This window comes from Gopherus evgoodei, chromosome 22, assembly GCF_007399415.2.
Source record: "Gopherus evgoodei ecotype Sinaloan lineage chromosome 22, rGopEvg1_v1.p, whole genome shotgun sequence".
Taxonomy (NCBI): Eukaryota; Metazoa; Chordata; order Testudines; family Testudinidae; genus Gopherus; species Gopherus evgoodei.
Genome location: NC_044343.1, coordinates 12014729 through 12041090, shown reverse-complemented (window position 1 = coordinate 12041090; position 26362 = coordinate 12014729). Strand labels below are relative to the sequence as shown.

Below are 26362 nucleotides of genomic sequence, written 5' to 3'. Positions count from 1 at the left end.
CTAAGCCCTTCAGGATGGATATTTTCTGCTCTTAATCCCCCAAGTCTGAAGAGGTAAAGGGGTAAATTGTCACACATCCTTCTTATGCCCAGTTGTGCACAAATCACCATCTCTGGGGAAAGAAGGGAAGTGAGCAGGAGCTAGCTTGGCAGCAGGAGCAAGGAGCTTGAAGAGGTGTGGTTCCCTTACTGCTGCCTGACCCAGATCGTCAGAGAAGCATGAGGGAAAGAACTGGGTCCTCAGCAGAATTCAGTGAGTGTCTTGGCTCCTCTGGAGACAGAGCAGGAGACAGAGCGAGGGGACTTCATGGGCCAAATGGGGGCCGGGGGGCAGGTTAGAGGAGTGCAGAGCACTTGCCACACAGGCGAGACTAGCGAATTCCCCAGCGTCTCCACTATCTGGTGGCCCAGTAGTCACGGTGTGAAGGAACACCCTGCAGGTCACATCTGCTAGACAGGGCCCCTGTGGAAAAAGGCTCCTTCAAAACAAACCAAACTTCCCTTCTAGGAGTGTGCATAGCAACATTTGGGGGGAGTAAGAAGTAGGAGAACATCATCCAGGTTGGATATCAATGCCCCATGGTCAACCGGAGGGGCCAATGCTGAGCAATATATATGGTGCTTCTTTCCTTCCAGGCTGTCTGAACATCCTGCACTCTGGACAGCGTGTCAAGACAGACCGGGAATGAAACCAGGCTCTCCCACACACCAACACTATCAGGTCACACTACAGCCCTCGTGCAAAGCACGAGACTCCAGGCTGGTCACTTCAAGACCGGAGTGGAAATGGGCGAGAAAAGAAGGTCTTTCGAGCCATGGTGCAGGTTAGGAAAAATGTTAAAGTGGCGTTGGGGTGGGGGGCGGTGGAAAGAGCAGAAAACAGCTACCAGCTCTTGTATGCAGTCACATCTCATCATCTAAGGCAGATTTACAGCTCCAGATGTGCACTTACCTCCCTGCCTAGGAAAAGGGTCCCTATCAGACCCCGTGCCATTGTACTCTGACTTCAACGACTCATCCGAGAGCACGACAGCAGCTTAGTTTAATGGAGCAGGGCTCTGAAAAATGGGGTTCTGTTCCTGGCTCTTTGGTCTTGGGCAAATTCCTTCTCCTCTCTTGGATGGTTTCCCCTCCCGTTCTCTCTCTATCTGGGCTATTTAAATTGCAAGCTCTTCGGGGCAGAGACTCTCTTACTATGTGTCTGTGCAGCACCCGGCACAACTGGGCCCTGATCTCTGCTGGAGACTCTAGATCTGACTGTGATAGATCAAAAAAATACCACCACCATATAAAATACAAAGGCCCTTGTGCATCCATAAAACATTGACAGGGCCCCTGGATAGCAGCTCATTCAGCTGCAAGTTTGACAATAGCAACTTTTGGTGATGTCTGGGTGGATTATGACCGTCTGTACAAACACTCATTAGGTTTTTAAATTCACCTGCATTACGTAGGCTGACAGCCTTGCTCAGAGGTAGAGCACGCAGTACTTACCTACAAGTCCAGATCCCAGGAATGGTGATGAAGATATGCTGTTGTGAGATGATAGGTCCCTGTGTTCTCCATAATGGGCGCCTTCACCATAGCCCTGCTAATGTAACACAAAACAGGAATAACTGTACATGGGAGATTGTCACAGGGAAATTATGGTTTATTTTATTTGTTCAATGGATGAGTGGGGAGAAGAGAACTCCCAGGGTAAGGCCTGCCATTGGGCACTCCCTCAGCTAGCATGGGAATCAAAAGCACCAGTCACATCAGTTGTGACACCTGGAAGCTTGCTTGAGCAAAATCCAGGTCTGATTCTTTTTATGCAGCTTGGGTTTAAATATAAAGGACCCAAACCACAACATTTGGCTCTGAATTTCAAACTGCTTCCCACTTTCCCCCAAACACACGCAGTTCGGAGGTGTCTGCGCTTGCGAGTTTTAGCCTGGTTCATCCTAGAAATGGGGCAGCAGCGATATGGGGAACTGAATTGCAGACCACAAGAGGATTCAGTCCAACATCCACCTCCAGCTACAGATGAAAGGATTAGAATAGTAATGCACTGGCTTCTCCATCTCCCTTCCTCATACATCTCAGCACCCAGTGACAGCAGGAGGCCCCAGCAGTGCTTCCAGAGCAGTGGGCTGGTTTGAGGAAGAGCTACAAAAACTGCTCCCTGAAGAGAAACAAAATGCTCTTCTACCCTGGCAGCTCCCACCCAACTTGCCCCCCTCCTGAAGGAACTCGACACTTGGCAGGCACTGTGTGAGCAAAAACTCCCGTTCAAAGGAGAAACGGGCCATAGAATTCACCCAGCCCACCCCTCCCCAAAGCCAGAAGGGGCGAGGGTGGGGGGGAAGAGGGGAGGTCTATAAAAATGAGAAACGATGTGGTGCCTGTTTCATCACTGACCTAAGGGAAGGGAACGGTGCCATTGTGAAAACGAATCACATAAACCCATTAAAACATGAGCATCTGTCAAAAAACACCATTTCAATTAAGTTAATGTCTTTTCTGTCTTCCCCTCCTCGGGCCCCAGTTATATGCTGTCACAGCCTCAATTCCTTCCCTGCAAACACTTCCAATTCTCTTCCTTGCCCCCCGTTGCTTTCCATTCCCTCCCTGAGAGCTCGTGTCAATCTGCTGGGCTGTAACCCTTGTAACCTGCTCTCTTACACAGGCACCTCCAATACTTCTGGGATGAGGCTCATCATGGGCATTGACAAAGCTGGGAGACGATACAGAAGCTCGATGTGTTCTGGTAGCAGCAGGCTTAACGGGGTGGCAGCAGATCCCACACCCAGACTGACCATGGAGTCTGGTTCCAGAGCCAGGCTATTCCAAGCGGGCTGGGGGTAGTCTGCTTGGACACCTGGCACCATCAGCTGTCAATTATAACTGCTGTTTTAGGGGCTACTTATTACATTCCCATTTCAGCCTCTCCTCTCCATCATGTGGGGTAGGTAAGAGGGTGAGCAAGTTGGAGTGCCAAGGTACAATGGTAGTAATCCGTGCTAGATGCCTAACTAAAAATGCTCGACTCAGAGCCAAAGTGACACTCCTGCTCTCCTCACTCAGCCATCAGGAACTACTGCTTTCCCTCAACTTAAAATGCAAGTCCAAGCATGGGTGAGGAAGTGCAGGGTTGTCTGGACAACCCAAGTCAACACTGATCCAGGTGCAGGCTAAACTACACTATACTTTTCAAGCAAGGAGGTGGTTTGCAAGAAAGCTGCCACAACATTTGCAGAGGCCGGCAGGGCCTTACGGGTGTGTTGCTGTCAAGTAAGAGAGAGAAACCTTCTCTCATCCAGCACGACTGCAGAGTGACTGCAGAAGTGACCTATCTGAGCGGGTTAGCTGAGGCTCCATCACAAGAATGACAAGAAAAATGTTTGCCGTTAAAACCGACTGGGCACGAACACACACTGAGAAACCATCATGAAGAACCTGTTTATTTTTGTTTTAAGGCCTCTGTTTATGCTTCATCCTTACCCTTCCTTGGTCAAATGTGGAGCTGTTTTGATCTCCTGCACCCCAGGAACCTGATCCCGGTCTTTCATCCAAACCTACCAAAAAACAGGAAGAACAAAGGTTACTTTTACTTTATCAGCAAACCCTCAAAGGTGTCCTCTCAAAATTAACTCTTCCTTCTACAAACAAAACAATATTTTCATTAATAAACCATTTCCACTCATTGTGGCGGACTCTCTCCCTGAACCTCCCCATTTCAGCTGAAAGCTGAAAGCTTATTTAGTAAGCTTCAAAGCAAGCCCTACGTAGTTTGTATACATGTTCCAGAACCTGGGATGGTGGTTGGGGTGGGAAGGGGAAGTGTTTCTTTAACTTTGCATGATTCAAGAGATAGCTTGTAAATCTGGTCTTCCTAGGAGGTCAACATTTAAGAGGACTACAAATTAAACATCTCAATGCAGGTGCTCCCTTGCTCCCAAGCTGGTCTAATTTATGTCAATGCCAAGAACTGTATGTCCGCTGAACAACTGCGCTTGAAACTGTTCGCTCACAGGGCCAAATTCTGCTCTCCCTTATCTATTCCAGATCTAGGAATAACTCTAACACCTTCAGCCCAGTTCACCTAGATTGGCACCAGCCTAAATGAGGTCATCACTTGAGCTGTTAGTGTGCACTGTCCTAGACACAACCTCATCCTTTGTATTTTCATGCCTATTTGAGTGAAACTTTACTTTCACCCCAGGGGGGCATAAAGCTGTGTCCCTGGCCCATGAGCAGCACCTGAACACAAAAGGTTTGGTCAGAACATTCTCTAGTCAAATTAAGCATGAGGATCCTTTGCAAACAGAATTAAGCCCCAAGCCTCCCCCTTTGAGTCCCTGTTCAAAAAACCGACACCTAATGACTTATTGGCGACTGTGTAGGTAAACTACACACAGGAAAGTTTTACCAGTTACACAGCAGGCACTGCCCCTTGCGTGCACACTCATGACAGCACTTTTTCAGTTTTGCTATAACCTCTGCCAAGTGACAAACTAGTCTGAATCCAAGCTACTTATAGTGGCATAACCCCACTATGGGCACGCCTATTGCAGCGTAACTCTAGTGGCTTAAATCTACACCGAAGGTTACACATAAAAAACTCCTTTCCTGTGGAGACAAGGCCTTTAATAGATTTCAATAGGCTTTATTGGCCGCTCAAGCCTAATGCTCCAGCGGTTAACGCCAACTATGGGCAATGCCAGGTATGATTGAAGGCTCACACTACAAGAATTACGCTGCTGAAAGCGTCTGGCAGTAAACCCAGAAACGCCACAAAAGACAGACAAGGCAGAGGTCATTTTTCTTTTAGACGGAGGCTTGTATTGGTTCACTTATTGAAAGATCACTGGTTAGTTTAGGAAAGCTGATCTCTTGGAGTGGGTGGGACTGTGACTGGGGTTCCCATCAAGATAGGCAGCTAACGCCAGGGCTTTGAGAATAAGCTAGATACAGACATAAAATACCTCTGCCTTTGTCCAAAGGCTGCATCCATGGTTAACAAGGCAGCATGTAGTCTATATGGTACTGGGTCAATTCAATAGTTTATGAACTTCACAACTGTAGGGCTGAGATTTTCAAAGTAGTCTAACAAATTCAGGTGCCCAAATTACACTGAATTTCAATGGAAATTGGTACTTTGGGGGGGAAGGGGGATTTTCAGTAGGAGATTTAGGAGCACTAGCCTCAGACTCTCAAAACAGTTGTGCTTCTAAACTCAGTTTCCTTTGAAAATCCCAGTCTAGCTGCGTACAGAATTTTTTAAAAATATACTGCTTACATAAAAACTGCTCACAATATGCAGCAGCTCACAGTGTTTCGCAACCATGTTGTTGTCCTTTCTGAATATACATTTTATATATAAAAATACATTTCTGATACAAGTAACACTTCAAAACAATTGCATCCCCCCTCCAACAGCCATTGCACCCAGATGGCAATGTTTTTCCATAAATCATCAGCTTTTTAGATCATCAAACAGACTCACTCATTAACTCCAATTTCACTGTTTCAACCCTTGCGCTTGACCAAAAAGGCGCCATTTAAAGAGATGTTGACAATAAAAATTCACATTCATCTAAAGCAGCTCCAAAAACACTCCCTTCCTCGAGCAAGAGGCAAAAAACCAGCTTAAGATTGTTTGCCTTCACAGCTCAGAGCTGCAGTACACATCACAGCCAGGCTAGAAAGATGTCAACATATAGTCTACAGCTAATGCTTCACACCAGACAGTGGCTCCCTAATCCACAGCTGAAGAGGTGAGGGTGGAAATGTTTTATACTGGAGGGAGAAGTCTAGTCTTGGCCGATCATCACACACACCACCCTTCTTCTCTGGCCTATGCCTTGAGCATGCATCGCTGAGTGCAGCAGTTCTTCTGAGCGTTAGACAAAATCCTACACAGAATCAAGAGCCCTTGACACCCCATCAAGCTGGCATTTTGGAAGTCAGCTGCTTATGCCCTATAAAAATCCAGCAGTGCCTGGGGTAAGAGTCATACTACATTCAGACACTCATCTCTTAGAACAGAAGTTACAAACCCAGCTTAAAAACCAACCAACCTAAGGCCTTACTTCGTTTTTCTTTATCAAATGAGAGTTTATACCCTTCAGTCAGAGTGTCCATACCTTAAACTGCAGAGCAAACAGGGGCTGTGTATTGGGGTGGGGGTGGAAATGGGGTGGTGAAACAGCCTCAGTGCTTGCACCAATTTCATTTTAGCAAAGCTGATTATTATGGCAAACACACCATATCTGTCTCCTCCGCTCCCCTTACTGTTCATTTAACCAGAAACTTCTCTCAAATTACATCCTTCTATTTCTGTGCCTTTGTGTTAATCATTTCCCCAGAGAATTGGTGTTTAATTGCTGTCTAATTTGCATAATTATGCATATTAATCTCCACACCTAATGAATATTCATAATTCTCATTTAGATTTTGTTTTCTAATCAAAAATTTCCAATGTGATTACTGTGCAGAGCAGGGATAAGCCTCTAATAATACCTTGGATACTAGGGAGAATTACTGGCAATTCTCCCACCTCCTACTTCCTAGAATAAACTTTTGCTTTGCTAATGTGTTTTTCTAAAGCAATTCATCTGCATACCCTGCAAACACCAATAGAAATCAGGAGACAGAAATGCTCGCTCTATTCATGTTGCTTTCAGGAGTATTTCCAAAGCATTTGGACAGCTTGGGTGAGGCCACGAACAATGAATTCAGTGCATCCTGAGCGGATTCTTCTCCCATGCTGGGAGAAGACCGATGAGTCAAGTCCTGTGAGACACCAGACACCAACTTCCTCTCTCCTTTCACCCACTTCACCCTCCGCATGGAGTGGGAGGGGCAGACATGACACAGGACAGAAGGAAGCACTCGAGAACTGAATTGTGGGTAACAGAAGCAGTGTAAACAGTGCACTCATGTCCACACACAGCACTCGTTAGCTATTCTAGCTGCACTGCCCTCTGGATACTTATCCTCCAGTTTCCTAAAGAGCCAGGGCTTGTAGGAGTTTTCACAAGACCTTCTGAGGGCCCAGAGGCACTGGGAGAAAGGGTCAAACACCCTTGGAAACTCAGGCCATTCCCTCAAAACCAAGTCCAGGATGAATGGTCAGAGCTCACTCTTTGGTCAGACAATTTCTCTCAAGCATCCTACTAGACTGGGGAAGACGTACCAGGTCACGTAAGGGAGAGCTAAAGAATAAGAACAGCAGATACTGGAATTCATGGTGAACGTCAGAGTGGACAGGTTCAGGTCCTCCCCATTAAGTGTCACCATGAGCTACTTCCAAATGAAAATACGATAGAGGAACCTTTAACACTGAGGTCAAAAGTGCACCTTCAACTTTATTACACTTGCAAATGTGGATGCCAGCGGCAACAAATCTGGGATTTAAGATCATTGGGGCGATGCAAGCACTGGGCAGGTTCCTGTTTTCCTTGGGCAGCTCATGGGAAGGGCTGGAGCCCTGTGGGAATGTGCAGGGGAAGGAGCAGATGAATATAGGGCAGTACCGTAAGAGCCCATACCACCCTGTACCATAGCATTGTACTTGCTGGGATACAGCACTAGCAGCTCTTGTCCCTGGCTGGCATCCTGAGAATCTCACAGTGGAGCCCCTGATTATATCTGTATTAGGGTGGCACTGAGAGTCCCCAAGGCCCAGTTATGCTAGGTGCTGTACGAGCTTCTGCAGCCTTGTTTTTCTGATGCATTCCATCATGGAATCTCTGGCCTCCTGTTTGAATCAGTGGCTGGCTGCCTGCCCTGGCAGCAGACTGGTGGAGGCAGCCAGCACTGCTCACGGCAAGGGGCAATTCAAACGGGGATATGAACGTCGTCAACTATGAGATCCATATTGTGTGTGTATTTGTGGCATGTTACAGACCCGCCGGGGGGAACGGGGAATCCAAACAGCACTTAGCAGGTCAGATTTCTCAGCTGTAAACAAGGCCTGTAAAGGCTTGCAGACACACCCCTAGGTGCTAGCAAAGGCTCTCATCCTAGGATGACAGGAGGGCCTGCCTTTCCTCCTGGGACTTGCCCTTCTCCCTTCTTTTCTTTAAACATCTCTGACTCCAGATAAAAAGCCTGTCCTTGCTCCTAAGCTGATTATGTAACTGGGTTACAGGAACAGGGATGGTCAGATTTCAGCCCAGCTAACAGTTACGAGGAAACTGAAGAGTTCCTCTTCCAGCCATCAATGTGCACGCATGCGGGAGGTTGCAGAGGAGCACTAAGAGCTAATGGAGTTGAGGTTACTGCCCTTTAATACTACCAGTGAATAAAGCTGCACAGCTCTGGAATGGTTATTCTGGATTCCAGATAAAGCACAGAAACAAACTGGCCTAAATAATGTACGTGCGCACATCTGTGTTAAGTGAGTGTGTATATTACAGGCAGGGCTGGTAGCGCTGCCCATTATTACGTTTGCACAATACTTCCCATTGTAAGACCCCATCTTCAGTTGATTACAACTTTGCCAACTTCAGGCTGAAATCTGATGTGCCGGGGGCCTGCCTCAGACTGATTATTATGATGGTGAAGAAATTTCAGCCAAAATGGGTCAGCTGTTGCAGAACAAGTCTGGGAAAACTAAGTTTTGCCCATGTTAAACTCAGGTGATGTTTTCTTTGAACAGATCAAGTACCTCCATACTTTGGGGGCAGCGACTCGAAATTTGGTAAGGGTGTGGCCTGCTTGTCTTTTGCCATTCCTGTGAAAAATCTGTCCAAATTTGGCCAAGTTATAAACTTCTGAAAAATCTCAGTTCACACATGCTCTATCTGGAGACACAGGCTCCGTCTACACTAGAGACCTTACAGCTGTGCCACTGTAAGGTTGTTTGTGTTGCCGCTCTATGGTGACAGGAGAGTGCTCTCCTGCAAACACAGCACCGTGCACTTTACCACTTAGGCCGGTGTAACTAATGTCGCTCAGGGTGGGTGTTTTTTTCCACACTCTTGAGCAATATAAGTTACGCCGACATAAGTGGTAGTGCAGACGCGACCTAGGACTTCAGCAACTAAAACCTCAGAAGATTATGTCCTCACTGAGCATGCACCAGCTTCTACCGCTCTTGGTGGTGACCACAGAGCACGTGCACCATACCCACAGAGCAACTGAATGTGCTCCAGCCCAGAGCTATGGGGCAAAGCTGGACTTGCCCTGTAACTGCTGCTCTGGGCAGGGGGGAGGCACCAGAACGGACAGCAGGGAGCATCTCTCTCCTGTGCTACCAGTGACTCCTCTGCTGGCACCCAGGCAGCAGACAGAAGGAAGCTGTCTGATTCAAATGCAGAGGAGATTAAAGGCAGACCAAGGAGAAGAGAAAGGAGTAGACTGGGCCAAGGAGGCTGGTGAGACTGAGGAGGGCTGGAAGGGGGCAGACTGGTTAGGCACAGAGGAAGGGACTGGTTGGATTAGGAGACTGGGAGTTATTTGGGTGGGGGAAGCAGAACAGTAAGATCAGACAAAACTTGTGGGGAGTCTGGGACTGGCGAGACGTGGACTAGGAACCAGCATGGGCAGGAACGGGGCGAAGGGAAGACAGATCTGACAAGGAGCTGGTGTGCAAGAAGAGAACTAGGTCTAGGCAAAGAGACTGGATGGGGAATTAAGGAGCGGGGAGACTACAGCAAAGAGCCAGGAAGGAGAGACTTGGGGTGGGAGACAGATTGGATGAGGAGCTGGGGGAGGGGAATGGCTGGGCAAGGAAACTGTGATTGGGTGTGGGGAGACTGGGACTCAGTGAGCCCAGAAAAGGAGACTGGGGTTGGCTGGGCAAGGAGACTGCGATAAGGAGCCGGGACAGAGCAAGAGAGTCTGTGCCCACTAGAGCACACTCCCATCCAAGGCCCGGAACAAATCCCAGGACTCCCAAGTCTCACCACTCTCCTGCTTTCAGTCAACACCTGTGAAATCCTCCTGCAAAGTGTGCCCCATCTTCCAGTGCTGGTTCACATAAGAGAAAACCTGCTTCTGCTGTCAGGTGCTCCCTTAGCACAAGTGGCAGAGGTCTGTCCACTGGATCTAAAAGGTTTCAACCCCGCTGATGACCTATGCAGGTTATAATATAATATCACATGATGAACTTTGCTTTTCAGTTTGCTTTTTGAAAAATACAGAAAACATCACACAAAATGCTGTTTAAAGAATATTATTCAGGTTGCAAAGTCCAGCAGTCAAATGCTCGGAAATGCCAGCCTTAGGTTGCCAGTGCAACCATTTGCATGTGCATTATGAGATGGGATTTAATTACATCATCCCATACTATTTTTCCACAGGATCATCTTGCACACTGAGTGAGGCAGGGTACTTGCTTCAGGAATGAACAAGAGGTGTGTAGTGAAGGGAGCTGTTGCAGAAGTTGGAAGGTACATAGTAGGGTGACCATATGTTCTGTTTCAGCTGGGACAGTCCCCTTTTAAAGTTGTGATAAGGGGGAGGGGGGGAACTGGCCACTTGTCTAGTTTGCTCTTGCCAACTGAGCAAGCGGAGGAACATTCGGAGGGGCTCAGGCAAGCGGTGCTGTGGTGGGGCCCCCTCGGGGAGGTGATAGGGCGACCCTCAGGCCTGCTCCATGGGGTGTCTCATTTTTACTCTAGGAAATATGGTCACCCTATATGTAGTGAATGAGGCTGGGGATTTCAGAAAGAAGGGGTGGTCTCACGGTCAAGGCAGCTGAATGCTGCAGCCCTATGGAATTTCAGCCTATCCTTGCCACAAAATTCCTATGGGATGTTGGCCAAGTCACTTAAACCAAACTTTTCAGAGTGGTTACTCATAGCGTTCCTCATTTTCTGAGTGCCTGGCTTGAGACCCCACGGTCCAGTTTGCAGAAGTGCTGAGCACTCTCAGCTGCCATTGAAGACATACAGTGCTACGTACTCAGAAAATCCAGGCCCTCGGTGTCTCAAATTGCGCATCCAAAATTAGTGAAAACTTTTGACCTTAATCTCTCTGTGCCTCAGCTCCCCTTATATAAAATGGAAACAATATCCCTCCCCCTGCCCCTCCTCACCGGAGCATTGTGAAAATAAAAGTTCACATTTGTGAAGCACTCTGATACTATCGCAATGAGCACCAGAGAAAGCCCATGAATAAATTAATAGTTCTGTCTTCAGAGCAGGGTTTGGATAGCATGCAGTATAGGAGGCCTGGGGCCACACATGGAACAATGAGGAAAAACAAAATATTAATAGCTGCTCACTAAGTGAGCACTTTCCATTTTGTGCACTGAATGAAGCAGGGGTCCTATAAAAAAAATAATGTGATCGTGTCACTAGAAACTATCTTAAGGCATATGCAGATGGGGGCCAAATTCAGTTTGCACAGGCAAACTTAATTCTGGCATTTCCTAACTCCGAGTGCTTGACTTCACAACCTGGATAACTTCCTTCTCATGTAGCTGTGTGCGTGTGTGTAATACATATGCATATGTATACATGCTCGCATGCAGCTGTTCTAAACCAACTTTTAAAATAAAAACATTTAAAGGAGCCAGGAGCAAGACACTTCCCAGTTCAGAAACAACAAAAATTGGGACTGCCTCCCCTCCATTAATACAGTTATTAAAATAAAAAGAAACCCACAGATTAATTATGCATTTTAATAACCCTGATCATGAATATTCATAATGCATTTCTTGTTCATGTTCTAATTAAAATGTACTAATAGAATAAGATGTAGCTGTCAGACAGTAAATTTTTTTTTTCTTCACACAATTTTTATGGTGGAGCTAAAAAGAGCTGATATACAATTACAGTTATAAGCTCTCAGCACTGATAAAAATAATTTGTCCAAGTTTAGCCTCGGCAAAAAAACTCCATCTGATAAGAGATACTATCAGACCTCTCCATTGTCTCGGTCTGCCCTCAATAAAAGGAATCTAGATCCCATAAATGAAAGACATTCCAAGGGTCTTGATTCAGGTGAAGGGTTTACTTGCAAGTGAGAAAAGTGAATTCGAAGACAAAGTGAATTCAGAGACAACGTTATCTTCAGACAGACAGACAGACCCATCGCCCCCCACACACCCTCCTACCTTCCCTCCTTTCTTCATTACTTCAGAAAATAGCAAAATTATATAGGCAGACATTCTATTTAAATCCACAAGGAGATTGTTTCCCCACATTAAAAAACAAAACAAAACCTCAAGCTGGTGATAATCTATCCCAATAACTTCCCACCTTTATAGCGCCAAAGCCAGAGTTTCTTCTACCCTCAAATTTGAGGAAGAAGCGCTCTGAGCCTGCATGCACCCCACCACAGAAGTATGCCGCAGGTTTTTCTGATTTGGCAATATGGAGATAAAACAAGAGCTACATTTTTTTTTAAACAAACACGGTACAAACAAGCAGTTTCAGGACATTTAGGAGCAGATTTTATTTTTTTTTAAAGTATTCAGGTACCTAGATGCTTTGAGAAATCCCACTTGGCCCCCTAAATACCTTTAAAAATCTAGCCCCTTGTGCCTGGAATAAGTCCCAATGCAGAAAGATTATGGTGAGGATGGAAGCCGCTTTAAACAAATAATTCTTAAATGAGTGAGTAAATTCGGTAAGAAGGATGTATGTTCTTCCCCCACTTCACCACATTCCAGCTGCCCCGTGCTAAGGCCACACAGCTCAGAGACCCAAGTGCACTGAATTCCCAGAGGCAGAAAATGCCTAGCAAAGACTCATGTTCTTGCTTCAGAGAATGATGCTTGCAAGAAACAAGACTTCGTTTGGAAGCTGTTTTGTGCCTTGAAGCACCAGGCAACCCAGACAGATGGAAAACGCCTTTTGCAGAGAATTTTGCAAAGAATTTTGGCCTGTAGGTTACAATCAAGTCTTTCCCACATGACTCTCTGGTGCAAGGATCCTGTCTCTCTCCCCCATGGATGTGGGGGTGGGATGACAGATATCCTCTCCCTTGGACATTCTGGTACTAGATGCCCAAAACTCTTCCAAGTATTTTTGTTGCATCCAGGTAAGATTCATTGCAATGGACCACAACCCCTAAGTGATTTCTCCCATGGACGAGAATCGATGGGTGGGCAGTCAGCCTGGCTTCAGGCAGGCACAATGGAGCCCCCCCTGGCAATCAGAATGCATGGAGCCAAGACGACGTTGTGCTTTTTCCCCCCTGGGTTGCTGTGATGCAGGCACAATTTGTGCCACAAAATGCAAAGTCTCCATTCAAGAACCCCTGTGCTAGTGGCCGTCAGAAGGGAAGCGAGTCACCAAGCAGATCTAGTCTATCTCCCAGCAAGTCTTGGCATCGGAGAAATGAAAAATATGAAGGGGACAAGTTCTAAGAGTTGATTTGGGGGGGAGGGAGAGGAGGAAGAGGCAGAACTAACGTGGAGGACCAATCACTAGAACACATGGCTTCTATAAAGCACTAATGTGCATGCTGCCTTCCGTTAAGTGGTGAACCTGCTGCAGCAAGAATGGACTTACCCGGTCTCTTTGGAGGCACATACATGCGTGGAGAGAAAGAGGCTACAGTGCACAAGCACAGCTACCATGAGAAGGGTGAGCAACTTCTATATCTGTGATCACAAAAAGTGCTCTTGCCACTTCTTTCAAAGACCTGTTAGTGAGACCGGTGTCCACACGAGGCACTTGCTCTGTGTGAGCCTTTGAAGGGTCCTGGGTAAATGCAGCTCTCCAGAGATTCAGAAGCAAGCAAAGCAAAGAGGCAGGAAAGGCCCTTCTGTACACACAGACAACTTTAAGAGGCTGTCACTACAAAAGCCCATGAGCTTCCATTTCTGCCTATGTCATGATGGCAGCTGGGAGTAAAAACCACACAGTCAGCAGTCCAGTATTTTTATGCCTGTGAATATATAGTTCACCTTTTCTCCCCCGCTAGATGCCCCAAGGGGAAACTAAACAGGTTTCCCCCTCTAAGCACATGCTGTCTACTTCCATCAGAGGCGGGTCATGGAGCAAGCAGTCTGAATTACAGATAAAGAAGTGGGTGCCACTGTAATTTGATTTCAAACAGAGGTGACAGAAGGCTGCTTGATAAACACTTCCAAATTAAGCAGCTTTGTGTCCTAATCACTCTGGCAATCAGCCTTACAGCAAAATCTCCACTAAAAGGGATTTGAAATCAATAAAATTAGTCGACTAGTAATTAGCTTTAGTCCCAGTCAAAGTAGCAAAGTTGATTTTCCTGACAAGCGTTTGCTGCCCCACTACCACGCACATGCAGAGCTTGTGTTAGAAAGCCACAGATGCATCTTAAAGAACAAGACACCTTCAGTGAAAGTCACCTTGATACACTGAAATTCTCTTCTCTTTTTCACATGAGCCAGAGCCTTTAATCAGAATTGGTAATAAATAAATAAAGCAGAGTTTGCAACCAGTGCTATCTGCCCCAGAATAGGAAAAAACAGGTTTGAAAGGAATGCAGTCATTAGCTGCTATGAAATTCTGTTTACAGGACGTGGACGGGCCTATACAATTGGTTCACTTCCTTTTCCGGGCTCAAGACAAAACAATTTAAGAAAAAAAGCAATGCTGAACACCTGGAATGCAGCTCAGGGATACTTAACGGTGCTTGGGTGGAGGGAAGTCCCTCCTCTTGCTGCCACATCCCTCTCTTATCAAGCATTCAAAAAGCCAGACTGGAATCCTCACTCCCTGCTTAGCAAGGGCTCCTATTTCATGGACTCGCTGCCTCAAAGTCAGCAGCTACCACGAGAGCAAAGTGCAGGTCCCTCCTGGAAATAAGGGGTAGGCAAGATTCCCACCATGAGCAGAGAAAATTTAAACTATTAGATCTTTCTGCTTAACATGTAAGAATGTTTTCACCATCCACCAGGGAGCACAAAGCAAACACCTTATTGCTTATAACTAATATAAGAGGGAAGGCGAGGGGGGACGTGGCAGTGCGATGGGGAGGGAAAGGAAACGGTAACGTGTGTGAAAACTGCAACTTCCTATAATCCGATGTGCCTGGAATGGATTAGCAGGTTCTGTTCTGAGTGAGCTGCACAGGCCACGAAGTCAGGGGATCTGGGGGGGGTCTGTTCTCTGAAGCTGGACTCCCCCAAGGTCACTCACGGAGCACTGTGACGCTCACTTCATTCATGTCTGCAAAGCGTGTCGAGAGCCTCAGATGGAAGGCACCAGTGGAAGCCCACAGCATTATCGAACGCAATGACTCAAACAGACCATGCCTACGTTAATCTCCCTTCTGCTGCCCCCATGAAGAGGTGGGTGAAACACAGATGCCTGGGTCTGTGTAGGAAAGCAGGAAGCTTAGCTGTAGAAGTCACACTTTGACTGCCATGGTCCAGGGGGATGAAGCACAACACTGGCAGTCAGGAGCCCTGGGGTACTGTTCCTGGCTCAGGTTCGCTGCAGGGCCTTGGACACGTGGCCAATCCTATGCCTGTTTCTTCTTTTGTAAGGAGGGAGATGGCCAGATGGACAGCACAGAATGCTAGGTGTTAAGGGCAGACCCTTTATACTACAGTATAGACAAAGCCTTAATACTAGGGTCCTACCAAATTCACAGCCACGAAAAATGCATCACGGACCGTGAAATCTGGTCTCCCTCGTGAAATCTGTATAGTACAGGATAAAAGCACACAAAAGACCAGATTTCACGGGGGAGACCAGTGTTTCTCAAATTGGGGGTCCTGACCCAAAAGGGAGTTGCAGGGAGTCACAAGGTTATTTTAGGGGGGTTGGAGTAGTGCCACCGTGTCATAAGCATATGGTTAAGGGTTAATGTCTCTTTTACCTGTAAAGGGTTAACTAGCTCAGTAAACCTGGAACACCTGACCAGAGGACCAATCGGGAGACAAGATACTTTCAAATCTCGGTGGAGGGAAGCCTTTGTTTGTGCTTTTTGGGTTTTCCTTTGTTCTCTCTGGGTTCTGAGAGGGACCAGACATGTATACAGATTCTCCAATTTTCTGAAACAGCCTCTTCTGTTCAATTTAATAAGTACCAGCTAGAAAGGTGGTTTAGTCTTTTGATTGTTTTCTTTATTTGCAAATGTGTATTTTGCTGGAAGGATTGTATCTCTGTTTGCTGCAACTTGTATTTGTGCTGGGGGAGGGAGGGGAGAGAGGATTCTCTAATGTCTATAAGCTGAAAGACCCTGTAACATTTTCCATCTTGATTTTACAAGAGACAATTTTTACTTTTTTTCTTTCTTTTATTAAAAGCTTTTCTTTTTAAGAACCTGATTGATTTTTTTTTTATTTTGCTGTAAGACCCAAGGGGAGGGGGTCTGCACTCACCAGGGAATTGGTGGGGGAAAGGAGAGAAGGGGGGAGGAAAAGCCTGATTTCTCTCTGTGTTAGAATCACTGTCTCTCTCTCAGGGAGAGTCTGGGAGGGGGAGAGAAGGGGGTGGAAAGTGAATTTCCTCTCTGTTTTAAGATTCAAGGAGTTGAATTACAGGGATCTCCCAGAGTTACCCACGGAAGGGAGAATCTGGGAGGAAGAAAGGAGTGGGGAATGGTTTACTTCCCTTCGTTGTGAGACCCAAGGGGTTTTGGGTCTTGGGGTCCCCAGGGAAGGTTTTGGGGGCCAGAAAGTGTCCCAAAACACTATATTTTTGGGTGGTGGCAGCTCTCTCATTTCTAAGCTAGTAATTAAGCTTAGAGGGGTTCATGCAGGTACCCCATCTTATGGACGCTAAGGTTCAGAGTGGGGAATCATACCTTGACACACCCTTACTTCTGCGCTGCCTTCAGAGCTGGGTAGCCAGAGAGCTGCAGCTGCAGACTGAGGGCCCAGCTCTGCAGGGAGCAGCACAGAAGTAAGAGTGGCAATACCATACCATGCCCTCCTTCCTTCTCCACTGCTGCTGGTGGCAGCGCTGCCTTCAAAGCAGGGCTCCCGGCCAGAAGCTGCCTCTCTCCAGCAGCAGCAGCAGCACGGAAGGAAGGGTAGCAGACCTGCAACCTCCCCTCCAATAAACTTGCGTCCCTCTCCCAACAATTCCTTTTTGAGTTAGGACCCCAATCATTACAATACCGTGAAATTTCAGATTTAAGTAGCTGAAATCATTAAGTTAACAATTTTTAAACTCCTATGACTGTGACTTCGGTAGGGCCCTACCTATGACCATGGCAGGCCCTCTCCTGAACCAGGTCATTTGAATGAGGATGATACAAAGGGACCTTACAACACTGATTCCCAGGAGGTTTATCAGGCACATCCCTCCCGTTTATCTCTGCTGAGAATTTGTGAGGTTCAGATACTAGACAATGTTTTCCAAAAAGCAAACATGCAGGCACTGAACCTCGGGGAGAGGGATAGCTCAGTGGTTTGAGCACTGGCCTGCTAAACCCAGGGTTGTAAGTTCAATCCTGGAGGGGGCCACTTAGGGATCTGGGGCAAAAATTGGTCCTGCTAGTGAAGGCAGGGGGCTGGACTCTATGACCTTTCGAGGTCCCTTCCAGTTCTAGAAGATTGGTATATCTCCAATTATTACCTTTATTACCAGTGCACTCATCCCCCAAGGGAAATGTCCATTGCTGCCTCCCCCACCCCCAAGGCAAATACAGTGATAATTTTTTGGCTTAAAAAAGCTGATGCCACCACTTTAGTGATCATTAATTTCGCTGCTTTGCATCTGCTGCCTTGTGTTCTCACTCAGCAATTTTTGTATGGCGATAGTCTATGCTCAGAGCAGAATTTTAGGAAGTGCTGGGGGGATGGGGTGGAAAAAGAACGAACAGAGGAAAAAGCCTTTCAGTGTGAGGTTTGAAAGGAGGGTGGAGGGGGAGAGAATACGAAGTCTGTGGACTAGGTGAGGGGGAAAAAAACCAGAATACAAGTTTCAACACAAACACAAAGTACTTTCCCTACAGAGTCTTTTTTTTGGAAGACAGTTCTGTAGATGATGCACACCACATTTCAGAACAAAGCCACACTGGCAGCTTGTGCTCTGAATAAGAACTGTTGCCTGGCCTGTATTCATACATCAAACTACTACTAAAGGATAGCACAGACCAGAAAAGAGTGGGTATCACCAACAGGGAAACTGGGCGAGGAAGCAGGTGGGTTGGTGTTTCACAGTAGCCTCCCACTAGTTATCGTCAGAGGAAACACAGGCTCTAAGGAGAGGGGAGAACATCATCCTGACAACCCCACAAGCAGCCTGTTCACAGCATTACCGTCCCAGGAGTACATCAGCCCCCGGAGCTCCAAGACTGCAGCTCCAATGCAACCATGCAGGGCATTATAGACAAAAGAAATTCCCTGAGTTGGAGCTGAATCTGCATGGCTGCTGCCTTGAATCAGGGAGAAGGATGTACCTCTTCTCTCACTCTTTGTTGTTCAAACCACTGCCCTAGTGGAGACTGAACTAGTCCATGTCCCCGCATGGCTAGAACTCACCTCAGCACAGAAAGTGAGAGGGAGGGAAATAGGTTTCTTGGTGTTCCAAACTGGTAGTCCTGGAAAGCACTCTGAACATGTTCAGGTGGAAGGGAAAAGTAGCTAAGGAACTTTTGTAACACCCTGCAATGGCCTTCAACGTGCGGCATCAAATGCTAAGGGATGTTAATTCCACTCAGAGCGGCAGATATTCCATGTGCAAGCAGAAATCAGCCTTAATGCGCAGAACCCTACTGCTCTGAGCAGAAGAGGTTGCTGGTGGCAGGTTAATCTGAATTTACCACGGCACTTGGTTTAAAAATATAGCCCAATTAATGCTCCAACAGGGAGATGCCTGCACTGCACTGCCACCAGGGGGCTGCAAAGCGTGCTATCAGCTGGCGAACAGGAGCTGAAGATAGACAGCCTTACAGATAAGGCACTGAGGTAGAACTCAGGAGACTGGGTTCCACTCCTGGCTCAGCCACAGATGTCCTGTGGGACCTTGTGCTTCTGTTCCCACATTGTAAAATGGGGATATTGATATCCACTCCCTTCCACCGTGGTCTGGTCTATTTAGAATGGGAGCTGCAGGGGCAGACGCCTGCTTGCTACATGTCTGTGCAGCACTATAAGGCCTTGACCTCAGTTGGGTCCAGTAGGCACTGCCATCATCATAATAAAGTCCCAGAGGAGGAGAATGTGCGTGATCACACACTGGTGGACAGAGCAGAGCCAAAACTTCACCATTCACAATGGACATATCCTATTCATTTAGGCTTAGATGTGTCTTTCCACAGTTCCATGGGACATGTGACACCTAGCCCCATTACTGACCCAGGAGGTTTTAAGAACCAGCTTGGAAAAGATTCCAATGAGGAATTTTTTCTTGTTCCCCATAGATCAGTCCCTCATAATGACAGCCAAGGTACAAAGGGACACAGAAAACAGACTGAGCTCAAGCAAGTGGCTGTATAATTAATCCTCATCTCAAATAGGCCAGTAGTCTTTGCCAAGCGAAGACAATGCTGATCAATGGCTGGATTTCCCTGATACTGAACTCAACCAGCAAGATATTTCTATTAATCCATCTAGCAAAACAGAAGGCATACCAGCAAAGTTCTCTGTGTATTTAATAATTATACTTAGCACTTCCAGGGCTTTTCAATCAGCAGATTTCAAAGCACATCATAAAAGTAAGGAAGGCATTTCCCCATCACAGGTGTTTTGTTGTTTTTTTTTAAATGGGGAAAATGAAGCACAGACGACATTTAAGCAACTTTCCCAAGATGAAAAGCATAGCTAAGAATAGAAGCCAAGTCTCAACCCTCAGGCCAATGCTCTATCCATATTGTCTACAAGTAAAAAATTGTGTTTATCTACAAGTCTGGAGCAGGCCTCAGTGATGCAAAGTTTGGAGCCTCTTATTTTCATTTAGTCCATGTGGTACCATCCATCAGAGCTGCTAGTCTACTATTTCTACCTAACGGTTCAGTTTTTCGTAAGTGTTCAGTACACAGAAGCTTCCATCTCTCTCAACGGGAGCTGAACACATCTAAAAACCATCTGGCCACTTAGTGGAATTGGTCAGAAAATGTCTGTTTATTTGGTGCTGGACGTTCTCTTTTAAAAACTTATTTCACAGATTTTTGGCAGGAAAAAAAAAATCTAAAATGAAGAAAGTGGGAAATTTCGACCAAAACGAAATTGTGTCAAAAGATGAAAGAATATTGACCAGCTGAGCCCACATCTTGTAACGGGTTTGTGATGTACTCCTCTAAAACCCATGTGAGTTAGGGAAGTAGTAGCATCCTCATTTTACAGATGGGGAACTGAAGCAGAGACACACACTATGTGACGTGCCCATGGAGGATTGAGCGGGGAACTGACCTTGTGTCTCCCAAGTCTCTGGTTAGTACCTTAGGCACTGGACCATCCTTAGTAGTCCAGATGAGAAATCAACTTAGATAGGATACATTACACAAATATAGGCACCACTAAGATATAGCAGGCACACCCGAGATTTACCACCACCACACCCTTCCGATGTAGCACAGAGACATTACTCTAACTAAGAGGTCACAACAGCAGAAAGGGTCCTACTGCAGAGCCCCATAATACAGTCAGCAAGATACCAGGGGTGAGGGCGAGGAGAGACACAAACTTGTAACAACAACCAGAGGGAAGAAAATAGGCTGTAAAGCTCAAAACACTTACAACAGCTGTAAAAACAAAGCCAAAACAATGATCAAACCAGAGCACAAAAGCAGCAGCGTGGAAACAATAAAGATTGAATCTAGGGTAACACAAGGTTCAATCTGCCTACAAATCATCTACTTCAAAAGGCCAGTGGATGCCTGGAACTTCCCTACTGGGAAGCACAGGTGATGAAGAGCATCAATATGATCAAGAGATTCCCCCAGTGCTGATGAAACGGGCTTGGAGTACAAAGGGGGGCAAGAAATGTCCAATGGGTGAAAAAGCAGGGAAGAGGGGCAAACCCACATACGTTGTTCTTAAATTCAGAAAGATGTTGAAGAGATGGGGCTGATCACCACAATTAGCATTAGCTTTGCCCTTTGTTAGCACCTTTAATAAAACTTACTTGTAACTAGAGGGACTTTTACCACTATTATTTGAGCCACAGTCCCTCTGAGATACTTATATATTCTCCTCTTATCAGATGGGGAGAGAAGCACAGCGGTTAAGCGACCTGCCTAGTTGTTGTGGAGAAATGAACTGTGCAATCCTGACTCTCAAGCCTCTAAACACTGTACCACCCTGATTCCCACCCACCTGGGAGCCTATTATTCCTGCTTGGTGCGGAGATTTAACCAAACACTTACAGATCCTGCAAAGCAAGGAAGGGCCAATGAGCGGGCACTACAGAAGCAGTACAAATCTGAGTGTTGCCCCAAACTTTTATAAAAGGTGGGTGTGGTGATATCTTATTGGACCAACTGCTGTTGGTGAAAGAGAGACGCTTTCGAGCTCCACCAAGCTGTTCTTCAGGGACCAACACAGCTACCACAACACTGAATTTTTACAGTGGTTAATGTGCACCTTTACCAGTCAACATCTCCTCTCACATTTAAAAAGTGGTGCGCTAGCCTCAGAGCTTTATGGCAGCAGCAGCAGCTTTTCATACAAGTTCCTTTCTAAACTAAGGGTATGGCTACATTTGGAATTTCAAAGCGCTGCCCTGGCAGTGCTGCGGGAGCGCTGCCGCGGCAGCGCTTTGAAGTGTGAGTGTAGTTGGAGCGGCAGCGCTGGGACAGAGCTCTCCCAGCGCTGCATGTAAACCACATCCCTTACGGGTGTAGCGTGCAGCGCTGGGAGCCGTGCTCCCAGCGCTGCCGCCCTGGATTACACTGAGGCTTTACAGCGCTGTATCTTGCAGCGCTCAGGGAGGTGTTTTTTCACACCCCTGAGCGCGAAAGTTGCAGTGCTGTAAAGTGTGAGTGTAGCCATGGCCTAAGTAGAGCAGGAACTGCATCCCCAAGAACCATAGTACCCCATTTCCAACAGGTGTTCTTCAATATGGGTTAACCTCCTTTTCCTCCTGCAGTTGAGATGCTCCTTAAGAGTGCCCTCAAGGTTTGGCCGTAGGAGACCGCTGTTTTCATAGAAAGAAACAGGACCTTCGAGTAGCACCATACTAGTTACAGACTTAAGAGACCCAGAGGAATCAACTCCATTCCCCTGCAAGTCCCTCCAAACAGGGCCTTCCTCTTATTCTATTGACATTATGCTCCCCTGGCCCAAAAGGTCAAACTGCAGTGAATGAACAGCCAAGGCATAATCCCTTCCAAGAACCCTCACAGGGTTTTATTCTCTCTGGGTATGGCTACACTTGCAGCTGTATAGCGCTGGGAGTTAAACCTGTCTTCGTACAGCTGAATAGGGAGAGCACTGCAGTCTGGCCAGTTACCAGCTACAGACAGCTACCAGCACACTGTTGTGGCCACACTGCAGCGGCACTGGGAGTGGTGCATTATGGGTAGCTATCCCAGCGTACAAGTGGCTGCAACGTGCTTTTTTTATACCTCAGTATGATATTAACATCTTCTTTCCCTTTCTACTTGGGAAATAACTATTAGTCTTTCCATATAGACTCCACCAGCCCTAGTGGCCTAATGAATCCAAAATGACAGTCGCAACATTAACAGAATCAGCAACAGTCATAAACCGTGCAATGGGGAAGTCCCTCAGAGAATTTACTTGTTCTGTGGGAGCCTCCAATGGTCCCGATCTGGGCCCTATTGTGCTAGGCATCGCCTCCCTCCCCTCAAAAAGAGGCTTTTCAGCATAAATCTTAGCAATGCAAACTAAGATTTACAAATCCAAGGAGATAACCACCATCATCAACAAGATCAAGCATTAGACCTAAACCTCTTGGTTCTGTCCTTGCAAACAAAGGATTTTCTTTGACTTCACCAAAGCTATGTCTATGCTACAGGCACTAAAGCCGCACAGCTACAGCACTTGACTGGTTTCATTGTAGCACTGCAGCGTAGATGCTTGCTACAGACTACAAATGAGGTTTTCCCATCAATGTAATTAATCCATCCCTCCAAGAGGCAGCAGCTAGATTGACAGAAGAATTCTTCCATGGACTACACTGGGGCTTAGGTTGGCTTAACTACAGTGCTCAGGGATAACGTTTCATACACCTGAGCAATGTGGCTGACTTAAGTTTTAGACCAAGCCCAGTCCGCATTATGTACTTCTCAAGCAACCTTTATTACAATTCATTGGACAATGCATCTCTCTGCTTCGCTTCTTGTTATTTTAAGTACCAAGTACTTCTGCACCAAACAGGATAATTTCTTTCTATTTGAATACCATCCTACCATATTTTAAAAACAATCCACCAAGATGGCTAATCATGCCACAAGGTATCCTTAAGCAATATTTTCACGGCAGCCAGGCCACATCAATCCAGTTAATATTTTAATACAGCTTTTAAAAAAGTATTTGGGAGGGGGACAGAAATGAACAATTTCCAACGCTGGCCCCATTCATCATGTTTCAATTTTCTCAATTCCATGAGGACTACTGTACAGAAGTGCATAATCTGAACCACATACAGCTGCTCCCCATTTACCATAAACACAGACAGGGTAGATGAATCCACATGACCAAGATTTTTCAATAGCAACTAGCTATTTTGGGTGGCCAATCTGAGACACTTTAAAGGGACATAGTGTTTCTAATGTGTCAAGTTGCTCCTGAAAAAGTCTTGGCCTGTGTGTTCTGCTCAATGCAGTGTTGTTGTAGCCATGTTGGACCCAGGATCTTAGACAAACAAGATGGGTGAGCTAACATTTTTGTATTGGACCAACTTCTTTTGGCAAGACAAGCTTCTGAAATACACAAGAGCTCTGTGTGGCTCAAAAAGTTCTCTCTCATTATCAGTTCTGCTCAATGGCATTCTTGAAACACCATGTGAGTATCTGAAAGAAAAGGTCTGAATACCAAGAGATGCTGCCCACTACCCAAAAACGCTTGCACCTCTGTAGCGACTAGACGTTATGTCGGAGAAGTATGTGCTTGGTTAATGTAACGCACAGAGGCTGAAGTCCTTGCACATGCAATGTGGAGCTGACAGCATAATCCAAATAGCAGATTAATTAAAACTTGAAATCTCCAAGCCAGAACGTAGTAATTAGAATGTCAAGTGAAACTCAACATAGTTAGATAGGAAATTATCCCAGATTCCATCCCTTTGCTGCCATTCAAACTTTTACCAGCAAATTAATGTTTTTAAAAAAGGTATCCAGTTATGTTTAGACAAATCTCATTACTAAACAGCTACAGCAGAATATGGTCTTCTCACATTTAATGGAGCCACGCTCCCATTAGACACTCTCTGATAGTCAAAGCTCTTTCCTCCACCCCCAATTTAAAAGCATGTCCAGATTCAAGAGAACAAAATGGCTTTCAGAGAATGAACCTCCACAGATGAAATGTTCTTTTTAAAAAGAACACTGATCCCTTGGAACATAAGTTTTAGAATATGCTCCCCTCCACCCATCATGAAACCTGATGAACTGTATAAAAACAGAGAGGCTACTCAGAAGAAAACAAAGTTCAGTTCTATTCAGGCATTTAAACCATGCCCATCATTGTGATATCTGAGCATCTGAACATCATTTGCCACTTGTAGGAAAGGTGCTTGTGAAAACAGTAATATTCTTAATTTTCACCCCAAAAGCCAAGGACAGCAGTATCCCAGTCCAGCCAGTGAGACATCCTATTCCAGATCAGACACACATTTTAATCCATACCAACATATTCAAACCAGGAGGCCCCTCTACTTCTAATCCTTTGGCTGAGTCTTAGGTCTCAAATGCTGCAGCTTAGTCCACTTTAAGGCCTCAGAGGTAAACAGCTGCCATCTTGAAACTTATGCAAAACAGATTATGCGAATGTAGACACACTCTCACCAACACCCGCAGTGCATTTTGGTAACTGTAGTCCAGAAACACATTTAGATTTAAAGGCAGCTCAGCAGACACCTTTTATCCATATTTTGTGTCCAATATATTTAACACCAACATTTTGCTAGTGAGAACTATGTGAATAAGTCTGTATCTACTGACGACAATGAAAAATTTTATTCCACTTAATAGAAACTCTTTGGGGAAAAGGACTGGTGCAAGTTTCACACCCAGTGACTTTACTATTTGTTTCCATCTCATTTATTTTACTACAAAGTTGCACATTCATGAAAGATAGACAGGCACCAGACACTTAACTCAAATATTGTCCAATTAAATAATTTTTGTTGCTGAGCATATATAGACGTTTTAAATGCTAATAAGGAACAAAGTAGTATCCTATATATGCTGGCTGCATATGCCCCAGCATTCTGTACAGACTTGCATGAAGAGACTTTTCATTTTACATGGACAGTTATATAATAAAATTATATGCAGGTACACACACACACACACGTCTACTCCAATTTGCATCTTCCTGAGTATTTTTAAAGTTAACACATGTAGTTTGGGTTTTACCTTGCAAAGATATAACCATAACACCACTGTCTTGCAAGTGAGTTCTAACCTGGCTCTGGTTAGCTACCTTTAACGAGAAGACCAGAGCAGGTGACAAATGCCTACTTCCACCTAACCCAACACACACACACACACACACACACACACACACACCCCAGAAGCTTTGGATGGATGCATTTTAAATCAAAGAGAAGTAAAATAATGGTTATTTCATGCATCACATCCACCGAAAACTAAAAAAAGCTGGCACACATTCAAATCACAGTAACAGTCTAACTTATACATGTAAAGATCACCACCTCACAGCCTTCGCTGCACTTTTAAGTCAGCAGATGAAAAGGTTAGTGACAGTAAAGAATTAGACAAGTTATTAAAGATGAGGGCATATGGAAATTTGGCAGCTGCCGACATAACGCACACGCTGCGTCACAATGTCTTCAGCACTTTATCTGGTAAATACGTATAGCCTTTCTTTTGGAGGAAGATAGGGGGCCATGCATCATGGCCTTTAAAATTTTTCCTAACAATTCATCATCTTGCATTATAAACTTCCTTGGAGCAAGAGGAAAAAACAGCTCATGTCTTTGTCAAGAGTGTGGTGGGGGATGGGGGAAGAAGGAGTGGAGTCAAACACCAGAGCATTCTTCTGTAACAAAGCATTAAGTGTACAATCCTGCCTGGTGCACAGCAGCCTCATGGAACAGGAGTGCAGGGCACCCAGGACCGTGCTGGCTGCAGCCCCGTGGCTGGTAGGATAGCCAGTACATTAAGTGACATGGCGATTCATTCCACAAGCAGGTTGATTAAGAAGAATTGTTCGACACAATGAAGGAAAAAACAAAACAAAACAAAAAACACACTTTCCTAAACAAAGTGTTCTTCACCACCATCTGCCCCGGCAAACTGATGAAAGCTCTTTAATCAGGCTTCAGTTTGCAATTTTTAAAAACTATGGTTGCCACAAAGATTTCCCCTCCCCCCTTCCTTTTTGGGGA

At 45.7% G+C, this 26362-nt stretch overlaps 1 protein-coding gene across 11 annotated transcripts in view; it reads right to left on the bottom strand.

Annotated features, from left to right (window-relative positions):
* Positions 1 to 26362, bottom strand: part of TCF3 (transcription factor 3) — a 128222-nt gene that overhangs the window by 53647 nt on the left and 48213 nt on the right. For 10 of the 11 annotated variants that reach the window (XM_030540028.1, XM_030540031.1, XM_030540032.1 and 7 more), the window contains 2 exons: positions 3483 to 3556; positions 1494 to 1590 (listed from right to left, as the gene is read on the bottom strand). In XM_030540028.1, coding sequence (XP_030395888.1) covers positions 1494 to 1590; positions 3483 to 3556 — 171 coding nt within the window. The remainder of the gene's footprint in view (positions 1 to 1493; positions 1591 to 3482; positions 3557 to 26362) is intronic. The other variant, XM_030540027.1, reaches the window with a different exon arrangement.